The following is a 22,975-nucleotide window of genomic DNA, read 5'->3' as shown; positions in this document are numbered from 1 at the left end:
AAATATTAGTTAAACCTGTCTCGCCAAATAAAATAGGAAGAAAAGGAATGGATCGCTGATGGGCTTTACTACTGCATCTACTACATTAATTGCAGTCTGATTTTCAATCACATAATCCAAACTTATTCTATGCTTATCTTACCTTCTGAAGAAGCCAGATGCAAAAATATAAACAATGGCATAATACATCTGGCAGGAAGGATTACAATTTTACTTTAGTTTCTTGTTAATAATCTTTTAATCTAAAAAACAACAAAATTAAACATTTTGTTTCTAGTTTCCACAACTCGTCAACAAAAGTACTTGTCTCAACAATTGTACACGAAATCCTTTTTTTTTTTCTTTTTGGAACAATTATTTGTATTCATTTTCCAATTTTTCTCCCAATTTTTGGAATGTCCAATTATTATTCAACCTGGCCCACCGCTGTAACCCCCGAACTAACTCGGGAGAGACAAGGACGAGCACTCTCGTCCTCCGAAACGAGTGCCGTTAGCCGTCCATTTTTTTTTCACTCTGCAAGCCTGCCGTGCAGCCATATCCAGAACTTACAGGGTCGGAAGACCACACAGTTCTGAATTGCGTACAGGCCAGCCTGTAGGTGCCTGGCCAGCCACAGGGGTTCGCTGGTGTGCGGTGAGCCAAGGATTCCCCAGCCAACCTAATCCCTACCCCGCCTGGGCAGTGCTTGGCCAATTGTGGTCCATGGTCGGCAGTTGGCATAGCTTGGATTCGAACCGGCGATCTCCAAGCTATAGGGCGCATCCTACACTCCGTACGGAATGCCTTTACCGGATGCGCCAAATCCCTTTTCAAATCACTGAACCCTGTCTTTGTTGGTTCGCTTCATCTTTTCTAAACTTCATTCACACATTAATAGAAACAATATTATTTTCTGTATAGTCACACATAGTCCCCAAAATATTGGTTAGGGTCATTTTTTTCTTGATTTTTCGGTCCCATTCTTTTCATATGGTCTCTGATGGAGGTAACCAAGGATTTAAATTACATTTTCTTATCTCTCATTAGCTTATCATCATCATCATATTTTTTGCTTTTACTAGTGTACAATTTTATTTAAAATGAAGGACCACAAAATATTCCATTCTCAAACTCTGGGGTTCTGGCTCCCAGTGTTACAGGTAAAAAGACCCTTCCTGTGCTCCACACCCAAAACCTTCTATTTTTCTGTGAATAAACCAGGTGGCATGCAGTACAAAGCTCTGGTGCTACAGTATTTCTCTTTGAGGTGGTGTCATATTGAGTTTATTTTTGAGATGTTTAATCAAATTTGATCAGACTTTTAAAGTAAGCTTCACTATTGCCCCTAGTCCCTTGATGAAATCTAAAAACCAGATGACAGAACCTAATTGAAAAGAAAAATACACTTTTCTGAACAGTAAGCACAAAAAACAAGGGGACCCAATATTTTCTATAGTGTGTAACAGTAAGCAGAGGTGTTTTTTCAGCCCATATGCGTGATCCCAGTCTTTTACCAGAGCAGAACTTTTTGCACTGTGATTCCACATGTACAAAGTTTCAAATCTTTCATTAATGTATGGAGAGCACGGTACAATCTAACATGTTCAAATAGAGAGTGTGCCTCTCTTTGCTCCACAGATAGGATTTTCATTTTTCAAAATGCTACTTTTTATTTACTGAAGCACTGTAGGCTTTCATTTAATCACAACCAGAAAGCACAAGTTATTCTAAACTATCTAGGGTGAAATAGTTTTGATTTCACACTTCAACCAAAGCTGGATAGTTTGAGATAATGAATATGTTTTCCAAACCCAAACATTAAATCAGTGCCACTGTGTTCAGTAAGTTTTTTTTTTTTTTTTTTTACATAAACGTATTCAGTGCAATTACTTTGTCATCATTCTGGTTATTGATTTTCTCAAGGGACTTTGGTCAACAGTCAAACAGAAATGCACAGGTTCCATTTTTTGACATTGTGAATATGAACTCCACTCCGACTCGTTAGTAAAATATGACGGGTGCTCTCTTTGTTTATCAGAGAACTGAGTTGTCTCATACCTAAGTGGCAGGGCTAAGGCCCTGAAGATGAAATAGAAATGTTTTGTTTATTTATTTTTTTTATTTTTTTTATTAGAGTTACTCGCTCTGTCTGGGACATGCTACCTGCTGTGTCTGGTTGTGAGGAAAAGTAGTTGGGGATTGCCCAGCAGCGGATCCCGAACCAGAAGTTTGGCATGTCCTGGTGGAGCATCTTGCAATAAAACCTTGATGTGGCTGAAAAGCCAAAGCACCAGGACCATCCACACTACCCCGGACAACCCTGTCCCAACTAACCCGAAGGAACCAAAACACCCGACCACCGTGTGCGGAACTGGGCTTGGGGTTTTAGTTACTAATATCCAGAGCAAGGATTAGTTTAGGGATTTCAAATCCCAATTAAAAGTCTAGGAGTGTGTCAGCTGGACCTCTCTGTACAGTGAGAGTAGCGCTCAGTGTCAAATTTCATTTGTAGTTGTGTTTTCTCAGTTTCATTGTTTTGCCTTTTTGCATTTTCCGTTCCTGTTCCTTTTGTTGTGTGTCTGTTGTGTGCTACTCTTTGTTGGCAGTGTCCAGTGTTTTTTGTTTTGTTTTCTTTAAATAAATAAATCCTGAGCGCCTGAGTGTCGTGAGTGACAAGTTACTAGTTAGTCATATTTAGAAAGCACACTTAAGTGAGCACTAACACTCAAGGTTCTTTTCTGAACATTTCTGTACTGTAGGTATTTTTTTGCCTTCAGATGTGTTTGACCTTACAAATTAGATAGAAATATAGGAATATAAGTGTGATCAGACTGATGAGATCCGGACCCATGTGGTTGTACTAAGACAATTGCATGGGCAGATCCATTTCAGCTAACCATATGTGCTTTGTACATGTTATGAAACAATAAAATAAACAGCAGATAGTACTTTAGATGGTTCTATGTAACCTACAAAGATGCAATGCAGTATCTACAACCCTGCTCTACAGCATCAATACCACCACAAATAGGATTCCTGGGCAGTGTTTGCTTTAACAGATGACCCCCAGTTGGCATGGGCTTGGAAATCAGGAAAAGGTAATATGTGCTTAACAATAAACTCACCTATTCCTCTTTCTTAATGTCTAACGGGCACAATAAAACAACATTTATTCATTAAAACACTTTGCTTTCCAACCGCTAAAACATGTGCTCTGTGAAAAAATGAGATGCCGGAACTACATTTTACCAGCTGGCTGCTATAATTAAATAGATCTACACAATAAATACTTTACTCCAAATCATACATCTATTACTTCTGTACACGGACACATGGGAGTCCCTTGTCTATTTATTTAATTTATAGTGGTGGCCTATCTTTAAAGAATTAAATGAGAAATTGCAGTAGTTGCAGAATACAGGACTTGTGGGCTTGATAAAAACATTGGACTAGGAAAGTGCTATACAATAAGTGCCTACCATAGCTTTTCCAGCCAACTGTTGCACCTGGTGTTAAGAGAGCATTCACTTTTAGCATGTCAACCCAATGTGATGTCTTTTTTCTGCAATGTTTGGGTTTCTAAGTGGAACAGACAACTAGGCCTAACTTGCAGTCAATCAGTTTGTGAGGTTTATGGGGAACCTGGGACCTTTGGCTCATGTTTTAATCACATTTGAGTCTACTACAAATGTTTTGTAGGCCTGTCTAATAACTTGTGAAATACAGACTCTAATTGAGTCAAACAAATTAAATGATGTCTTTCTTAAGCTATTAAGAATCATTGTTAAGCGTAGGCGTTTTCGTTTACATTGTGCGTTTGATTGTAATACTTAGAAATATGTCTTTTTTTAATTTTAATTTTAATTTTTTACAAATTTAGAGTGACCAATTATTATTTTTTTCCCCCCCATTTGAAATGTCCAATTATGTTTTTTCTCCTCACCGCAGAGAGTCCCCACACAGCATCGACGTTCTGAGGGTGTATGAGCATCCTCCGATCTCACAAGCCTAAAGCCAGAATTGCTTTTACACAGAGCAGTAGTGGGCGGGCTACTGATCCCAGAAGACAGAGATCAGCCCTGCTTCTTATCCACTCTGAATATGACTCGCCCTGTGCTCACCGCGGCAACGCTTTAACTGGATGAGCCATTCAGGGGACCACTACAAATATATCTTTAAAGAAACTTTTGCAACATTAGAAAACAAAAATATCTTCATGGAGAAAAATAAATTCAGTTTAAAATCGCATTACAGTCCCCTGAAGAGGATATCACCAAAAAGATAGATAACCTTAAATCACACCTATAAGAGTACAAAGAAATAATACTGTTTCCCAGAAAAGGATTCTGACTGTAATATTAAACACTATTTCTATTTCGTTCCAAAAATGGTGGCATGCCTCATAGTTAACACTAGTTTTAGTTGGAAATATAACATATATTTCAAGTTTTAAAATGTGTTTTTGGAACAAAAATTCTAACGTATTAAATTATACAGAAAATGGGTAAATAAACAAATGCAGCTGCATGGGATGACTAGCAAAACAATGGTCTTTTAGACAAATACCCTGTAATTTTATATAAGTGACCTGACGCTCTGTGCTAATTCAGACCCATGGCTGTGGCAAAAGAAGCAAGAACTCACGTACTGCCTTGATGTCACAAACCTGAGCACAGCCAGCTCAAGTTCACAGAAGGTGTGGGGAGAAGAGGTATTGGTGAACACTAGGTGTCAGTGTAATAACCCTATTAAGTACTGCATTCCTTGTTTTGGAGGCTTCTGTCATCTAGTAATTAGTTTTAAAGCTGAAACCATACTGGAAAACTGGAGTTGGGGAAGGTTGTTATCTTGTAATTGCAGAATGACATGTGCATACCATATATTAAAGTGGTACATGTTAACACTATTCATAATTGTATGTAAAAAATAATGTGATATCTGTATAATGTGAAATAATGTATAATGTGATTCTTGTAACAATTGTAAGTCGCCCTGGATAAGGGCGTCTGCTAAGAAATAAATAATAATAAATAATAATATTCAATAATACCTTGCTTCAATGCAGCAGTTTGTAGCTGATAATCATTAAATGTTGTACTCATTTTAAAAACTTGCATATGTTAACCAAATTACGTCATTTTCCTTGGAGAGTATGCTTTTTTTTTACTGTTCTAAGCTTTGACTACAATTTTCCAGCTTAAAATAATGGTTTAAGGTGGTTATATCATGACTTTGTTCCTATAGCTACTGAATGACTCATGAGAATATTAAGGTAAATGGAAAAACTTCCTCAGTTCAAAATCTATTTTACTAACTTATTGAAAAATAATCCATCCTCCTCCTTTTTCTCTCTGGCTGTTCTATTAATACAATATATGATTATGTAACAATGGAAACCTCTTGCTAGTTGTAATGGCAGGTCTTAGTATAGCATTATGGTGGCGTGAAGGTGACCCGGAAGTGACAACACGGGAAAACGGGAAGTGAGGTTGTAATCCAAATGACCCCGGTACCAACAGTGGTATCCGGGTCAGGGTTTTATTTCACTATAACACAATAAACAGTCCCGTATTGCACAAAACGAAACTAAAAGAACCACCACAAATATCAGCAATGGTAAATAAAGTGAATATATCCAATGTTAAAAAATACAGTTAATAAACAAAATAAAGCAGACGTGTTGATCGTCCGCGATCCAGCAGCGGGCATCCTTCCGGCTGGCTACCTCCCGAGGTGGTTTAAAATTGCATTCCTATACTCCTAGACAAAAAGCAGATTGTCCAGGATTTAGCAATATGCCGCTCTGAATATAGTAATTGTTACAGCTGTGTATAATAGTATTTAAAACAGGATTCATTTATCCACCTTTTTACATATCTGCCCTCCCACCGCAGTCGGATTATGTCTCAGCTTGTTTTCAGAGTTTATAGTAAGAAGATGGTCAAATCTAAGGAGCTTTGCTTGGTACTGTCAAGTGGGGAGGGTAAGAACAGTGTGATGCAGGTAAAACAGTACTGTCCGTATGATGCAGCACTGTACCAGGTCAGTATAGGTGAATATCATTATGAGATCAGTATAGGTGAAGATCATATAGTCTTAGCTGACATATCAGGAGGAAGAAAAACATGAGTTAAACTGAAGTTCAAAAGACAAAATAACTTGACCATTACTTGATTTCTGTCATATTTAATTTACTGTTAACAAAACTCAACAAAGAATGCTACAGATCTGTTGTAACTGTAATACTACTATTTTACATATTACTGCCGTAATATGTCAAATAACTTCTAAAACACAGAATACTATATACTTGCTTGACTTTTTTAAACTGATTTCAGTGATAACATTTAGATTAAAAGATAGCAGCTGGTATTTAAAAGCTGTGTTTGTCATATTTAGGTATAATAAAGAATCAATGTTTTATGAGGCCACAGTACAACTTCCTGAGCAGGACATCAATTAGGAGGTTATCAAAATACGGCAAACTAATATACTCTGTAATTGTATTAGGAGAGAGGAAGCAGAGGTACCACGGGGACCTAATGAATCACAGGATGGAAACAATCTTTTGGCTAACCCAAACATTAGAACTTTGTGCTAAGTCACTTAGTTTATATATATATACAGCTTAGCAAACCGGAACACACTCTGTGTATACGTGTACGGGACAGAGAGTGTTCACAGACCATCTGGGAGAAATTTATTGTGTAATTCAGTCTATTACTACTGTGGTCTTGCTTAAACAGCATGCTTAAAAATGACAGTCAACTCTGCTCAGTTACACCTGGGCAAAACTAGAAATAACAGATTTGTAAAAAAAAAAAAAAAAAAAAAAAACAAAAGGAAGCAATTAATTAAAGATTATCACCTTCATAATGATTTTAATTTTCATTCTTCATAATCTCTTTTTGATCTATCTAGTTATTTGTACTGGAAAATAGTGTAAGAAAGTACATTTTATTGTAAACAAATTATTTATAATTTACCTTCTCTGTGTTAGGTTAATTACAGTAGGAACAGTTTGTAATAATGTTAATTTTTTTTATTTTATGTATTTATTTTCCTTCCTCAGCTGTAACAAAGCTCAGATGTTATATACACCCTTCTAATCCTGCAGTCTCCTATTTGGCTCAAAGAGCAGTCCAGTGTTCAAGATGTAATTAGGTTATCAGAAAGAAAGAATGCTATTTTATAACTACATAAATAATAATGCACCGTATAAACAATATAAAAGATGATGGTGTTCATGATTTTGACATAGGCTCAAAAGAAAACATGTTGAAATAACACTTAATTTAAGAGTTCCGTCCCCCACACACGTGTCAGAGGTCAAAGCAATGTGCTTTCAGAGGCACTTTCACTTCCTCTGCCGCTCAGAGCTGTCCCAGGGCAGAAGGTGAAAGGTTAAACAAGCAGCTTGTCTGTATGGCTGCTACAAGTCCTCCTCTTAGCAATGTTCATTCTTGAACAAAACATTAAGGTCACCTCAGGTCAGGGCTAACGACAAAGTATTCAATTTATGACAACTCCAGCCTTACTGCTGAAAAAATAAATACAATTGCGATAAAAGCTCAAATAAGAACTTACTAGATAAATAACACTGACACATTTGTTGAGATTCCAGGACCAGCTTACACATGATGCATATTTAAATTAATTATCTGTCACTTTAAAAAAAAAAAAAAAAAAAATATATATATATATATATATATATATATATATATATATATATATATATATATATATATATATATATATATATATATATATATATATATATATCAAAAAGGCGAGTTGTCCCCCTTCTCATATTACAGCAACATCTCAAAGCCCCACATACACCATTTTGCAGTAATTCATTTATTGATTCCCAACTGTAAAATTGTTTAGGCAGCCCGACACAAATAAGTGTAGGGTCAGGTGGTGGTGGGTGTATATAAGCAGCTGCTGTGTTGTGTGAAGTGAACTGAACTGAGAAGGTCGCAGCCAACAGGTTTGTGGACAACCCAACGTACAGCGTGTAGTGGGATGGTTTCCTGCTGTAGAGTGCGGCCTACTTCCAATACAAGTACAGTACCAAGAAAACAAACAGGCTCTGCTGCCAAGAGCTGGGTCTGTGTCAGGCGTGCTACAACTAAGCCTTTTTGTTTAAAGTTAGGTGAATTGTGTTTGTTTTGGTTTTGTTTTGAGAAAAAATAAAAACAATACAAGTGCATCTCTGTACTCCAGTGAAGTGTATCGGTGTACTCTCTTACATGTTTATTACTAGCTAGTTCATCTATCACAGTACCATATATTACAGAATATCTGTGGCTGTGCTTCAGTGATTTTTGTTTGTGGTTTACACTTACTTGTAAAGTCTACCTACTGTACATTGTATATATTTGTTAAAGACTATGTTAAAAACATTCTGTAATATGCAACTTTTCTTTCATTACAGTATTGCTACCACAATGTTATGTCTACTGTATGAAGTGATATGTCTATCCAGTACTGCACATGTTCATTCCTGTACTAAGTTACCAATAAGCACACTCTATTGTATGGAGTGACTGCTCAATGAAGATTGTCTTTCAGGCCAGATTTCCACCCCAAATAATAGACTGCATAGGATCTGTTTTTGTTTGCACTTTCCTCATGTTTTTGTATTCATTATTTTCTTTTGCTGTATATAATTTCCCTGTGTAAATATTTGTGTTAATGTTTTTCATACTATAAAGCTGCTATGTTTAAATTATGCAGTAAAACCGTAATTTTGTATCTTGTTTTGGATTTGTTTGAATAGTGGTACATTGCTCAGAATACTGAATTACAAGCCCATCAGTAATATGGTGTATATTGGTGGGGTATGAACAAGATCCCAATGACATGATGGGCACTTAACACTTTCTGAAACAACATGACTAAATAACATTATACTGATGATTCTAAGTCCCCTTATTGGTTGTCAAAAGTCATATTTATAATTTGCCACCTTTTTAAAGACATCAGTAAGTTTATATAAAAGTCAGGCCTTCCAAAAATTGTTTTTTGGTGGGGGGATTATAATGGATCTAGTGGACATCTCACATGGCCCAGTAAACACCCTCATTTGATTACATGTTTGTTGTATAATCCAGGCTGTTTCAATGTTTACAGTATGTTGCTCCCATGACTTTCATGATGCCGTAAATAAATATTTTAAATCTTGGGAGCCTCTGCACATCTCCTAGCTCCCGAGCCAGGTTGTTACTTGTAAACTATGCATCCATGTCAAACTGGGATGCTGACAGGAATTCACTGGTAATTTGACAAGTAATAACAATTAGGAGGCACATCTCTTGCACATGCAGTTAGAACATGCACGATGCAAGATAAACAGGTAACAAGATGTCTATTGTTAAGTAAAAGTCTTGAAAATATTCTTACCAAATTAATGAGTTGGGTGTGAACAATGTCTTCCACTAAAGCGGCCGTCTCATGGAGAGGCCGTCGGGCATCACCCAGAGCAAACCTGAAACAGAAAGCGTATAAAAAAACAGATCACATTAGTGATATAGCAAAGAAACAATGGGGTGTGGGTGAAAACATTGAATGACTAAGCTAAAGCAACAACTACTGAAGCAACGCAACTGTGTTTTCTCTGTGCATGCTGCAAGATAAATCTATATGCACACATACTCTTTTAACAGTGGTTGTGTCACCCCAGCTATAAACAAGCTGTGGGTATTTTGGTAATAAATAAATAAATAAATAAATACATAAACAAACAAACAAACAAGAAAAAAATGTTGGGATCTTGCTAACTTTAATAAGCAATACATTGTTTAATAAGTCTGTTAGACTACTCTATGGCTTCAGGAAGTGCTCTTCAGTTCTAGTTGCTTGCCATAACCACTTATAATGTAAGCTGTAGGAGCCAAAGTGTCTTTTTATTCATACACATCAGCAACATCTAGTGCACAGCAGTGCCAGTCTGAGGGAAACATTTCTTTTAACAGAAGTGGCATACAGTATTAGTCCACCATGAAGCGATGGGCTTATTCTGTCTTTGAACTACTGTACCAGCTGAACTGCTCAATCTCAGCAAACTCTGTCATGCACTCATTTATCATATTATTATTATTATTATTATTTTGAACTAAACATTATGGAAGGCTTGTTCTCTCTTTTATTCAGCTCTTTGGGATTGACCTTTAATAACTCCCCTGAAAGCGTGTATCTTAAGAAAGTTATCTTGTCCTTCTATTGTTTTCTAAACTTTCTCAACAAAATATTCAAATTGCTGTAATTAATGTGCACAACAGTTCCTAACAACACTTTATCATTTTTGTTACCAAAGTATAAAAACAGGTAGCATTAATTGGATTCTGGGCAGCATCCTTACATAAATTCATACTGTATACAAAAGCACCTCAATAGGACAAACTTAGCTCACCCTGTACATTATGATACAATCACAAATCTGGTCTTGTTTGACATAATTGACATATCTCACGACATTCGATCATACAAGAATTACATTCACAACCTGGGCTAGGCAAGCCCAAGGATCTTGTAAGTTGTACCTTTCTCTGCAAACACTGGCAATGATGTAGATACAAAAAGGGAGCTGAACGGAAAAGTCTGAAGGGAATTAGGACATTTGATATTAAATTAAACAATTTTATTTAAATTAAAAGTCTTTTCAAACTGATAAATAACAAACGTTTCTTAGGCTACCCAGCCCACATAAAGTGAAAAAAAACCAGCTCTAGAGGCTCATCTCTGAAAGGACCCAGTGTTGAGTTTGTGGGAAGCAGAAATGCCTGGCTGGTGACAGACTAGGACTGACATGCTCTGACAGCACACTGGGGTAAATCTGGCAGCACTGGGCTTCACCTGACAGACACCACAGAATTAAAAATTACTACCACACTGTTGAGATGTACAAATAACAAATAACTAGGACTGGAAAGTACAAGCTTTATGACATGAATTTGAGTAAGTATATAGACCCACAAAACTTCCCTTCAATAAACTTTTTTTTTTTTTTTTTTTTTTTTTTTAAATCCCTTTAAAAATAAAACTTGAATGTATGTGTATATAGACATTCACCTGCCACAAAATCACCCCCATTAAGTTACAAATAACAATTTGGGCAATAGTGCTGGAAGGTTAGGGTTTAACTGACATTCCCAAGCCTCCCCATACCGTGCAATGCTGTAGGATGGAACCACCCCCATAGTGCCTCAACTGGATTACATTCTGGCAAATTCTAACTGTAATTCTTTGCCTGGACAGTCCCCTCCGACAGACACACACAGCAATTACATTAAATTCCACAAACGTGTATTTAAAACTTCAAAATGACACATTTGAATATATTTGTTGTACATCATGCCCTGTTCAACATTTTTTTCTACACACCAATAAACAATACACCTTGCTGGAAGTGATCCTTCAGTTACCCAGGTCTCTGCCCTGGGAGTGATTTAAAAGGTTCTGAACACACCTCCTGGTTTGACAGACAGCACATTATAGCTGTGTAAAATGGCTGGTAAACAGTAAGAAAACCAAAAGGGACACCATTGTATAAACTCTAATTCAATATTGCTGTTAGTTTTATTGTTTACAGAACACCTGAATAAAGCCATTAAAAGGAGCACTAACTAGGGCTTTGAAATCAATAGTCTTTCATTATTGTACAAACTGAAGCTGATAACACATTCAATTGGAAAAGGCAACACAATGATATAGCACTGATAATGATGATATTAAAATAAATAAATAAATAAATAAATAAATAAATAAATAAATAAATAATAATAATAATAATAATAATAATAATAATAAACAATACATTCAGCACCACCCAGTACATACATTATTAATCACTACATTCCAGTCATTTTCCAAATGTATGACTTATTTCAAATCCCATAAACAAAAGGAATTGCCTGATCTGGAAGAACGGTAAACCTGAACGACATCTCACTATGCTGCTAGCATGCTAACACTTTTACACGTACCTTATCAAATGTACAAATCACTCAGTGTTGATTGTAGCTTAGCTTTCTTTTCACAGTTTTCCCACACTACTTCTGCCAGTTTTTGTTCCCCACATACAGAAAGCTTGATATCAATGTGGTGGTTTCTGCAGAAAGTGAAAACCACGGTATAGCCACAGCCACTTCCTTTTTCTTTATAAAGTACACTGTATTTTAAAGCTATTAAAAAAATAAAAGGCAGACTTACTAAATATTTTACTCACTATTTTGTTAATCTATTAAAATAGATGTTACGTAAAATAAATGTTATGTACCGGTAAATACCTAAATACATTTTGTGTCCAATATACAGTGGTTTGCAGAAGTATTCACCTCCTACCAATAATGTCATATTTTGTTGAATTACAAATAATGTATACACAGTTTTTCAAACAAACTTTTTGTATTCAAAGCTGTAGTGGTTAAACTGAACACTGTTATATGAGGAGGAGGTTAAATGTCACCAAAACTTGCAAAGAAAATGTACAAAATGAAATTTACTGGTTGTATAAGTATTCAGCCCCTTAAGTCAGTACTTGGTAGAAGCACCTTTTGCAGCAATTACTGCTATGAGTCTTTTTGGATAGGTCTCTACTAGCTTTGCACAGTAGGATGGTGAAATTTTTGCCCATTCTTCATGGGTAAATTGTTTCAGTTCTGATAAGTTTGTTGGGGATCGTCGATGGACTGCAATCTTCAAGTCTCACCATAAATTTGATTGGATTCAAGTCAGGACTTTGACTGGGCCACTCAAGAACATTAATTCTCTTCTTGTTCAACCACTCCAGTGTGACTTTGGATTTGTGCTTCTGGTCATTGTCCTGCTAAAATGTGAATTTCCTCCCCAGTTTCAGAGTCTTGGCTGACTCAAACAGGTTTTCCTTAAGGATTCACCTGTACTTTGCACCATCTCCCCTCTATCCTGACACGCTTCCCAGTCCCTGATGAAGAGAAGCATCCCAATAACATGATGCTGCCACCACTATGCTTGACAGTTGGGATGGTGTTGACTGGGTGATGTGCAGTGTTGGGCTTGCGCCAGACATAATGCTTGGCATTTAGACCAAAAAGTTCAATTTTTGTCTCGTCTGACCACAAAACCTTTTTCCACATGTCTGCGATATCATCTACATGCTTTTTCTCAAACTCCATATGTGCTTTAAGATGAGGCTTTTTGAGTAATGGCTTCTTTCTTGCCACCCGTCCATACAGGTCAGCTTTGTGTAGGGACCGGCTTATTGCTGATGTGTGAACACTGACTCCCATCTCAGACACAGATCTTAGACCATTCTTCCATACAGAATCTTTCCAGATCCTTGATATCCTTCGGTCTGCGATTATGGACTGCCCTCTTCAATTGAAACCACAGGTTTTCAATGGGGTTCAAGTCCGGAGGCTGAGATGGCCATTGCAAAATGTTGATTTTGTGGTCAATTAACCATTTCTTTGTGGATTTTGATGTGTGCTTGGGGTCATTGTCTTGCAGGAAGATCCACTTGCAGCCAAGTTTCAGCCTCCTGGCAGAGGCAACCAGGTTTTTGGCTAAAATGTCCTGGTACTGGGTAGAGTTCATGATGCCATTGACCTTAACAAGGGCCCCAGGACCAGTGGAAGCAAAACAACCCATAACATCAAAGATCCACCACCATATTTTACAGTAGGTATGAGGTTCTTTTCTGCACACGCATCCTTCTTTCGAAGCCAAACCCACCGCTGGTGTGCGTGGCCAAATAGCTCTATTTTTGTCTCATCTGACCATAGCACCTGCTTCCAATCGACGTGCCAATGCCGTTTAGCAAACTCCAGGCGCTTACGTTTGTTGGTTGCTCTCAATAAAGGCTTTTTTCTGGCAACCTTTCGAAATAGCCTATTGGCATGGAGGTGGCGTCTAATTGTAGATTTAGAGACTTGGTTACCCCAAGATGCAACCAAGTTCTGTAATTCTCCAACTGTGGCCCTTGGATTTCCCTTTGCCTCCTGAACCATCTGGCTCGCTGTGCGTGGGGGCAAGTTTACCACTGTTCCAGTGGTTTTGAACTTCTTGATTATTGCCCTAATAGTGGTAAGTGGCATATTTAGTTTTTTAGCTATTGTTTTGTACCCATTGCCTGATTTATGAAGGTCAACAACCATTTGTCTCTTTTCATTTGTGAGTTCTTTGCCTTTCCCCATAGTGATGGATGACAAATGGATTTCATATGCGTGTTACCTCATTTTTATACCCCAGTGAAAGAGGAAGCCATGGAAGGCCACAATACAGTTCCTTATGACATTACAAAACCCAAGTTCATGTACTGGTACTTAATATCCGAATCACAAGCAAACAAACTTAAGCAACCTACAGTAAACATATCTGCTCAACCTTCCACTAAAGATTCTATACTATGTGCAATATGATTCCCCATATTTACATAGAGATAAATAAACATCAGCATGCTTACAATGCTCTAGTATTGCCCAGTACTATCCTGTTCACTCAGTAACTTTGGTTTCTCTACGTTTTATAAATTACACAAACAAAGTACACTTTAGGAACGTAAAAGTACTTTCTTTGTAGGTGGTCTACTACAAGACTTTAAAATTCAGTAGCACAGTTAGCTACCAACATACCTACTGTAAATACAGAGCAGGAAATGTGGACTTCCATTTATCTTTCATGGAACAAAGTGATCTGTGTAGGTGGAAAATTGTTTTTAAAAAAAGATGCTTGACAGATGGCCTGCCAAACACCCCAAGTAATAAACCAAAACAGATTTATAGTTACTTCTTTAGAAAGGGGTCATTATAACATCTATGTGGTAAAGTAGGAAAAACATGGTTGTTTTGTTTAAGAGATAAAATATACACTGCAATTACACTTTATTAAGTCTGTGATACAAAGTGGCTTTTTGCATTTATTTAGTTTACTTATTGTAAACGTGTGAATGCTCATTGCAAGGCTGTAGCCAGCTATGAGACACCGAAGGCATGGGCTTCGGTTAAAATCATACTAGTAATTATTTATTTATATCCTTTACACGTTGCTATGCCGTAAATAAAAAACGCATTTCATGCCTCGTTGTGTGCGCACATTAATTCCCAAGTCCTGCTGATATCTCTGGGCTCTTCAAAATCTTTATTGTCATTGCAGACTACAGTGACACTGACTCTATTTTTATTAAAACGTGCAAGTGCCTCAGTGATTTTTCATGGTTGGCTATGGCCCTGCATTGCTTATTGTATTTTGAAGAGAAACAACTATGACACATTTGTTTTTTAGGCCGATTTAAAAAATAAATAAATGTGTGACTGAACAAGCCTGTGTGTGACAGAGTGAGGTAACATGTAAATATGTCTCAGTGTCACCACAACTCTTTTGAATTTCACAGACTTGCATACATTTGCAAAATCTTTGAATATCTTTTTAGGAGAATCTGGCCCCAGTATGTTTCTGGAAACAAATAAACTTGTTCAAAATCACTTAACTGAAATTGCATAGTTCTGTGGCATGAGGAAGCCTTGTTGTGGAAGACTTGAACCATAGTGTTAGAAATAGGGCTCTGAAGAGGCAACTGGGTTAATTCATTATGAAATGTCATCATCTGGAATCATCAAAAAATGGTTAAGGAGGAAAACGTTCCACTTAGGTGACCAAATACATTACTACCCTTCTATCAAGAGGTAGAAAAAGCTCCAATTCACATTGATGTTATTGCCACTTACAGTAGGACATCTGGATGTCTCTTTTTTTGTTTTGGAGTGTGTTAATACAATGCAATTGTAGAATTCTTTGATTACTGGAATCAGTTTGCTCTGGAAAGTTGTTGAAACTATTAGTGTCTTTTACTGGCTCCAAGAATCCAGATTACTCCTTTCAGGCTCTTTGCCTGTGCAAATAAAACAAACTGTCTGTATCGATTAAGAACCATTTTCTGATTTAAAACTCTTTAGTAGCAGTGGAAAAGTGTTTAAGTTTCTGCTTTTCGGAAGGTTAAAAAAACCTGCTTTTGTACATCTGTCTGTATCATTGGCTGCTTACAGAGACCTTTAATTAATTAATTGTTGACCCCTAATTGTGAGAACTGCACTGTATCTGATCAATTAACCTTTACGACTTCCTTATTTCTGCTTTTTTTTCTCTCCTCTTCACATAAATACATTTTTTAGTGCAACAAATCATGATGAATGCCAAAGGAAAATCTATAATTTAATCCAGTTGCAGAAGTTATTTCATTTGTTTAGTCACAAAGGGCTTCAGTTCTGACCAGGAAACTATCGAGACAACTGTCTTTCTAGAGCTTGCAGACTGGACAGTGATCAGTCATTTTTCTCTCAGCAAAATGAGGAAAAGTTTTTCTCTAGTCTCAACAACGCTCCCAAAATGAAGTGCTTTATAAGGTTGGAGGAAATTCAGTTTCATAGTCCCATCAAAAAGACTTTGATAAAAGCAATTATGAAGAATGGAAAGGAAAACATAAAAATGTATCAAATACATTGCAATAAACATGACTATAATTGCGAACATACGAGTTGCCCTAAACAAAATCACTTCTACATTTAGTCTTTCTTGGTTTTACATTCTTTTGGGTATTTTCCCCCCCTCTGTTTCATCTACAGTATTAAGGGATGCTACCAGTACAATTTCAGTTTTAGTTCTTTTTTTTTTAATTAATGTAAGGTCTCTGAATAAAGAACTGAAATTCAGTGGATCATACTGTATATTGATTTGCTGCCTTAGGAACCTATCTGTGTAATATAAACATTCTTTATAGTGTATAGCTCTTTGTGATCTCTCCTTTCAGCAACCTCTTAGATTGATCATCTTAATGAACCTTAGGCAACTTAAGAGTAGGTTCATAGACAATAGAATGTTAACACTTTTAATAACAGTATAAACATAATACAGAGTGTTACAAAAGTAGTGTTCGTTTTACCTTTTTTATAGATTAAAAGGGAAAAAAAGGATATGTTTAACAGCAGGGAATGATAAGAGTTTATTCTTATTACAGTATGTGTAAGGGCTACATTGTGTGTGCATAACACAAAAAGAATGACATGATGAAACATAATCTATTAAAAAGAGCCTAGTCGTAGTCTGAAACACTCATTTAAATGTCTGCCAGGGAAGCAAAATAATGTTGGTTTTCTGTAAATTTACCACATCCTTTTTCATTAAATATGTTTAGGTTTCAGCACTTTAAAAAGAAGAAAAACTGTGTTAAGTATTAAGTTTGTTAAGTAAATGTGTTTAGTAAATTCCAAATAAGTATCTTCAATTAAGAATGCTACAATATGAATGATACCATGATTCAAATTCCATCGTAAACATTTCACTACAAATAAAAAAAGAAAAACGAACAAAACACAATTATACTTTTGTCAAATTACACCGTGTAACAATTTTTTTTTTTTTTTTGGTTCCTGTGTTAGTAAGTGTTATTTCCTAATTGCTTATGCCTCAAAAGTATAGAAAATGGCTATTATTCACCACAAACTTTGCTTTTGTGACCAGGACAGCGATATTTTGAAATTTACCTATTTTCCAGAACATTCCAGATAGATTCAGTGCTGAGTAAACTTGGAGTAACTTCTAGAACTTTCCAGTAATATAAATAGTAGTATAAATACAGGGGCCTTAAGTCCACCAGTTCAGTTTAGATCCAGTTGCCTAAGTGGATACATATCTGCATTTTTCTGAGATGGCATCAAGGTCATAGGAGACTTAAAAATGGTGGCATTCCTGATGGGTCTCCAAGGCGGTTTTACCAAGTTTCCCTGCTATCTTTGCCTTTGGGACAGCAGGGACACCAAGGCACACTACCACAGGTGGGACTGGCCACAGCGGACCGAGTTCTCTGTGGGGAGGAACAACGTCAAGTGGGAGCCACTGGTGGACCCCCGGAAGGTGCTGATGCCACCACTGCACATCAAATTGGGCCTTATGAAACAATTTGTCAGAGCTCTAGATAAGGAGTCGGCAGCCTTCAAGTACCTTCAAGACTTCTTCCCTAAGCTGTCTGAGGCAAAGGTCAAAGCCGGTGTCTTCGTTGGACCACAGATAAAGAAGATCCTGGAGTGCAATGAATTCCCCAAGAAGCTCACTAGTAAGGAGAAAGCGGCTTGGAACAGCTTTGTCGCAGTGGTTCGGGGCTTCCTGGGCAATCACAAGGCCGAAAACTATGTGGAGCTGGTTGAGACTCTGGTGAAGAACTACGGCACAATGGGCTGTAGGATGTCCCTCAAAGTCCATATCCTTGATGCTCATCTTGATAAATTCAAGGAGAGCGTATTCGGAGGAGCAAGGCGAGCGCTTCCACCAGGATATATTGGACTTTGAATGCCGCTACCAAGGACAGTATAACGAGAACATGATGGGAGACTACATTTGGGGGCTGATTCGTGAAAGTGATTTAAAGTATAATCGTAAATCTCGAAAAACTACTCACTTCTAAATCTTTTGTAGTCATTTTTGTATTACTTTAGTATAAATACATGTTAATTTGGATTCATATGTTGTTTTTTTCTGACTTTATGTGAACGAAAAGACACAAATTCGCCCGTTTTCTCATTGGAAATAGGTATATTTCAAAATATCACTGTCCTGGTCACGAAAGCAAAGTTTGTGGGGAATAATAGCCATTTTCTATACTTTTGAGGCATAAGCAATTAGGAAATAACACTTACTACCCAGGAACAAAAATTGTGTTACATAGTGTTATTGCACAGATCAACCGAGTAGGACCCTGCGTTTTACACAACCTTCATTCTTAGGCTGCACTTCATTCCTCCCACCGCAAGGTGCTCATGTAGTCTGCTTAATTAAAACACTTATTGATTCATAATCTCCCGATTCCTTTAATCATCTCAATTAGTCATTCTATTAATGCGCATTGGCGCATTGATCATGCATTCCTTTATTACTAATACGTCTTATTCAATATTATTTCTTAGAATGTGTAAATAAATAATTGAAATGTTTCAGTTTACTATTAGGAACACATAATTTGTCAACAAAATATTTTAAAAAACAGCACTGGTTCCCGGAACAATTCATACAAAATACTGAAATCATAACATCAGTGCTGTAACATACATATTACAAATATAACATAATAATAATAATAATAATAATAATAATAATAATAATAATAATAATAATAATAATAATAATAATAATAATAATAATAATAATAATTACACATTAAGTGTCACTTAGTTTCATGAAAGAAAATGTCTCATGCATTAAATGTTGCTATTAAACTTAAGCATTGTCAGTTGGTTAACCCTGCCTTCTTTCACAGATTGACGTTGTTCTGTAAAAACTTGGCCAGAAGAAGAAACACTTCTTTCAGCATCTACAGAATTGGTAACAACTGACAAATATATTTTAGCCTTTAGTCCAAAATTCAGCATTAATCCAAAATTCATTCAAAGTCATTCTACTGCCGTTTTCTTTTGCATATGGTAGGTATTTGCCCATTTCTGATTTACAGTCAGCATCAAATCCTGGAATAGAATATAATGGGAAGGCTTCCAGATCCAAACTACACACTTGTTGTGGGTCGAATATCCTTACTGCCATCAGCTGGTTGAAAAAAACATGGTTTCTTTTTGCATTGATCCGGGTTGTAGTAATTAGTCAGTTTTTCAGAAACGTCATGGAAGGTTTTTCCACATAGTTTGTTTATTGCGGTGTCTGTGCTGTGTACCTCGTGCCATTGCTCGGTATGTATTTATTAATTCTGCAACTTTATTATATGTTTGATGGAGTCTCACTTCACGGCTTTCAAAATGACTGAATCAGATCCACCAGTCCCTTGGCATGCATCGCAATTAGGCAGCAGAATACCAAGTGCCCCATCGTGTTATGCATGGCTCAGGTGGCAACTTTATGGGTAAATGTGATAAAGAGAGAAAGGATCAATACTGTAAATCTCCCTCCCAACCAGAAAGGGCGCTGTGTAAAGGTGAGGGTATGCTGCCTCCTAGATGTGCCACCTTGATGGTAGGTGGAAACCGGAAGGTAACCATATTAGGAGGAGTGCGTAGTTGCAAGTACTCAGGACGACTCCATTGCAGTCAGCTGCGGGGCAGCCCTCTATTGGAGAAACCATGGCGACGTGTTGATTGCTGGGAGGAGTTTGCTGGGTACAAAGGGGAAGCAGCTACATCAGTACCTACCTTTGTGCTGAGAGAATGAGCCACCAGCCGGAACTGTTCTTGTTTTGTTTGGTGTTACATGTTGTCTGTGTTTTTGTCTTTACAGCGGAGGAGTAGGAGCGAGGGGCTGCAGCCACTGAGCTAGCACAATTCCCGGAGCACTTCCCTCACAGCACGCCACCTATCACTCACCACAATCCCTGGAATAACAGAGCACAGTTTTCGTGCACGGTGGATCGTGGATTAGGAGTGTTTTTCTTTTGTTATTCTTTTGCTATTTTTGGTTATTCTGTTTTTGGACTTCATTAATAAATCACAGATATTTTGGGAGAATCTGGTTTGGACATTGTAATTATTGCACCACGTCACTTGCATCCTGTCACAGTAAAGTACAGCCTTCTTGTTGGATTGCTTCTGTCAGGTAGTTTTTAAAATGTAGTTGTTTTCTGCTTGGGCATTGTTTTCACAATTTTTTTAACGGTTGCAACCAGCTTTTCTGCTTTCGAAAAATTATTTGCCCAGACATTGCTGGCAAGGGCTATTGTGTGGGCATTACAAGTCAAATGTACTGCTCCTTGTGTAAGTGGTGAATTATACAGTAACAGTGAAACAGCAGTGCAGTGTAGTCCGGGGTTGATGCTGGCTGAATAGCAACAGCTCTCAGATTTAGTCTTCTATTAATGATAAGGGTGACAATTAATAGACAGACAGATACAACACGAAAAAAACCTCACTGTTACTTTCGGCTTTTACCGTCCTTTACAGGTCTTTCACAACCATAACAAAGGAACAGATCGCTCGGCCACATTCCCTGATATACCTTCAGTCACGCCCCCTTTGGTAGCGAGTGCAATCACGTCTCCTCCATCCATGACTGACACATCGCCTACCGCAGTAAGGCGCTGACTTCTAGTATTGTGGCTTCGCCCCCTTTTTGGATGGCTGACTTCCGACTGACCCTGGAATGAACTGTCAAACCATCCAGTCCGGGGCACACTGTTCCTGTTATACCTTGCCCTCACAGGTCAGGAGGGAGATTGTTGACTCGGATTCATTCACCCTGTGTCACAATGGGTCATACCTCATTTATTAATGTAAATTAATATACTGTATTATTTATTCTTCTCTATCACAACCAGTTCCTAAATCATATGGTATTTTCCTCTTCACAATACAGAAACAGGGCCAGTGACAGCCAGAAGAGAATAAGACCAAACATTAGCATGCATAAAAAAATAAAAAATAATACGTAACTCTTGATAGCAAAGAGAGCTTTTAGAAATAAAGGGTTAATATTAACTCACAAGCATATGTTTGAATGGAAATTGGAACAGTAATAGTTTGATACAGTTGCTAAACTGCCTGTAATTATACTGTGCATCACTGTTAGAGAGAAGCTAGAGCTTTTGACAACAGATATACTGCTATGGCAAGAAGTTTTATAGAATTAACTAATTTTGCTTCATAAAGTCGAATGAAACCGTGTGGCTGTGTACACCCCGCCCCTGTGCGTATTGTGTTTATTTTTGGTTTGTGTTATATTATTATGTAAATGTGGTTTTGTGGTTTAAACACTGTTTTATTGTTTTACAGCACGGACGTGGTTAGGATTCCCCATCCAGCTAAACACGTGCATAATTTGACCATCCCCAAATTAATTAATTAATTAATTAATTAATTAATTAATTAATTAATTAAACAATTGTTAATTCGGAGATGGTCACGCATATATAAAGAGCGGATCAGCCACTCATGGGGGTTGGTTGTTCAGAGGTGGAATGCGAGTGAAAGAGAACTAAAAGATAAGCATAACAATTGCTACTCGTGCCAGAACGATACTCGTTTGTTTTGTCATGTTGGATTATTGTCTGTTTTGTTTTGGCCATCGTACCTTTGGTTGTGTAAGGTTTTGTTTTGTTTAAATATTTATTTTATAATAAATACGCGCACCAGCGCTTCATGCCCCGCAGTACTGTGTGTGTTTCCTTCCTAGTCTGACAAACACCACCAAGCCTATCTGTGTGAAACTGGCTGAACAATGTTACGTTAACATATTGAATTACATACCGCTTTGTCGTTGTCCATATACTTAACGTTTTATATTTGTAATTAATTTAGAACAATTTGTAGATTTTATTTTTCATTTTGACATTATGGACTTTTTTTGTGTTGATCAGTGGCAAAAACTCAATGTGGAAAAGTCCAAGAGGGGTGAATACTTTGACAGCCACTGTATATATATATTTTTAATCCTTAAATTCCAGATGGTACAGGTAAAAATAACATGGTACAAACACTTAAACATTAAATTGTAGGTGATGCAAAACATTTGGCCATAGCTGTACATTAGTATACAAGGTTCAGTTATTCTGAATACTGAACAACATTTACAATTTGAACATACATACAACATAATACCATGATCTTGCCAAAAATGCATTCTAATTTAAAAGTAATAGTGATTTATAAATGGCTGACAATCATGCAATTATGTTTTGTAGTCTACTGTACATAAAGAAACCTGCACTGTATGGCACCATCACATCCAGACACATATATTAACACTATAGCCACAGATTCACTCACTGGGAAAATTAGTTAGAGGTTGTTGGTTTAGATGGTGGACTTTCAATGTTGTCCAAGTCAGCTCCCAAATTTTAAACTACATCAATTTCATATGTCATGAATATTTACTTTCACTTAAAATAACAGAACAGTGAAAAGGGTGCTTTATAAAGTGTGTGCGGTCTCGATTCAAAACTTGCACAGCCCCTTGACCAGAAGCAATAGTCAGGATTCATTCATCTACCAGTTACAGCTTAGTTTAAGTGAAGCTTACCTATTGC

At 37.0% G+C, this 22,975-nt stretch overlaps 1 protein-coding gene across 2 annotated transcripts in view; it reads right to left on the bottom strand.

Moving 5' to 3' along the window:
* The window catches only part of LOC117411046 (transcription initiation protein SPT3 homolog), a 194,607-nt gene that overhangs the window by 84,230 nt on the left and 87,402 nt on the right, over nt 1–22,975 (bottom strand). For both annotated transcript variants that reach the window (XM_059025704.1, XM_034018075.3), the window contains one exon: nt 9,391–9,475. Coding sequence is in view for 1 of the 2 variants with exons in the window: in XM_034018075.3 (XP_033873966.1) it covers nt 9,391–9,475 (85 nt within the window). In the remaining variant the exon portion in view is untranslated. The remainder of the gene's footprint in view (nt 1–9,390; nt 9,476–22,975) is intronic.

The sequence above is a fragment of the Acipenser ruthenus genome, chromosome 6 (genome assembly GCF_902713425.1).
Source record: "Acipenser ruthenus chromosome 6, fAciRut3.2 maternal haplotype, whole genome shotgun sequence".
NCBI classification, from domain to species: Eukaryota; Metazoa; Chordata; class Actinopteri; order Acipenseriformes; family Acipenseridae; genus Acipenser; species Acipenser ruthenus.
The sequence above is the reverse complement of the archived record's forward strand: the minus strand, read 5'-3'. Positions and strand labels throughout refer to the sequence as shown.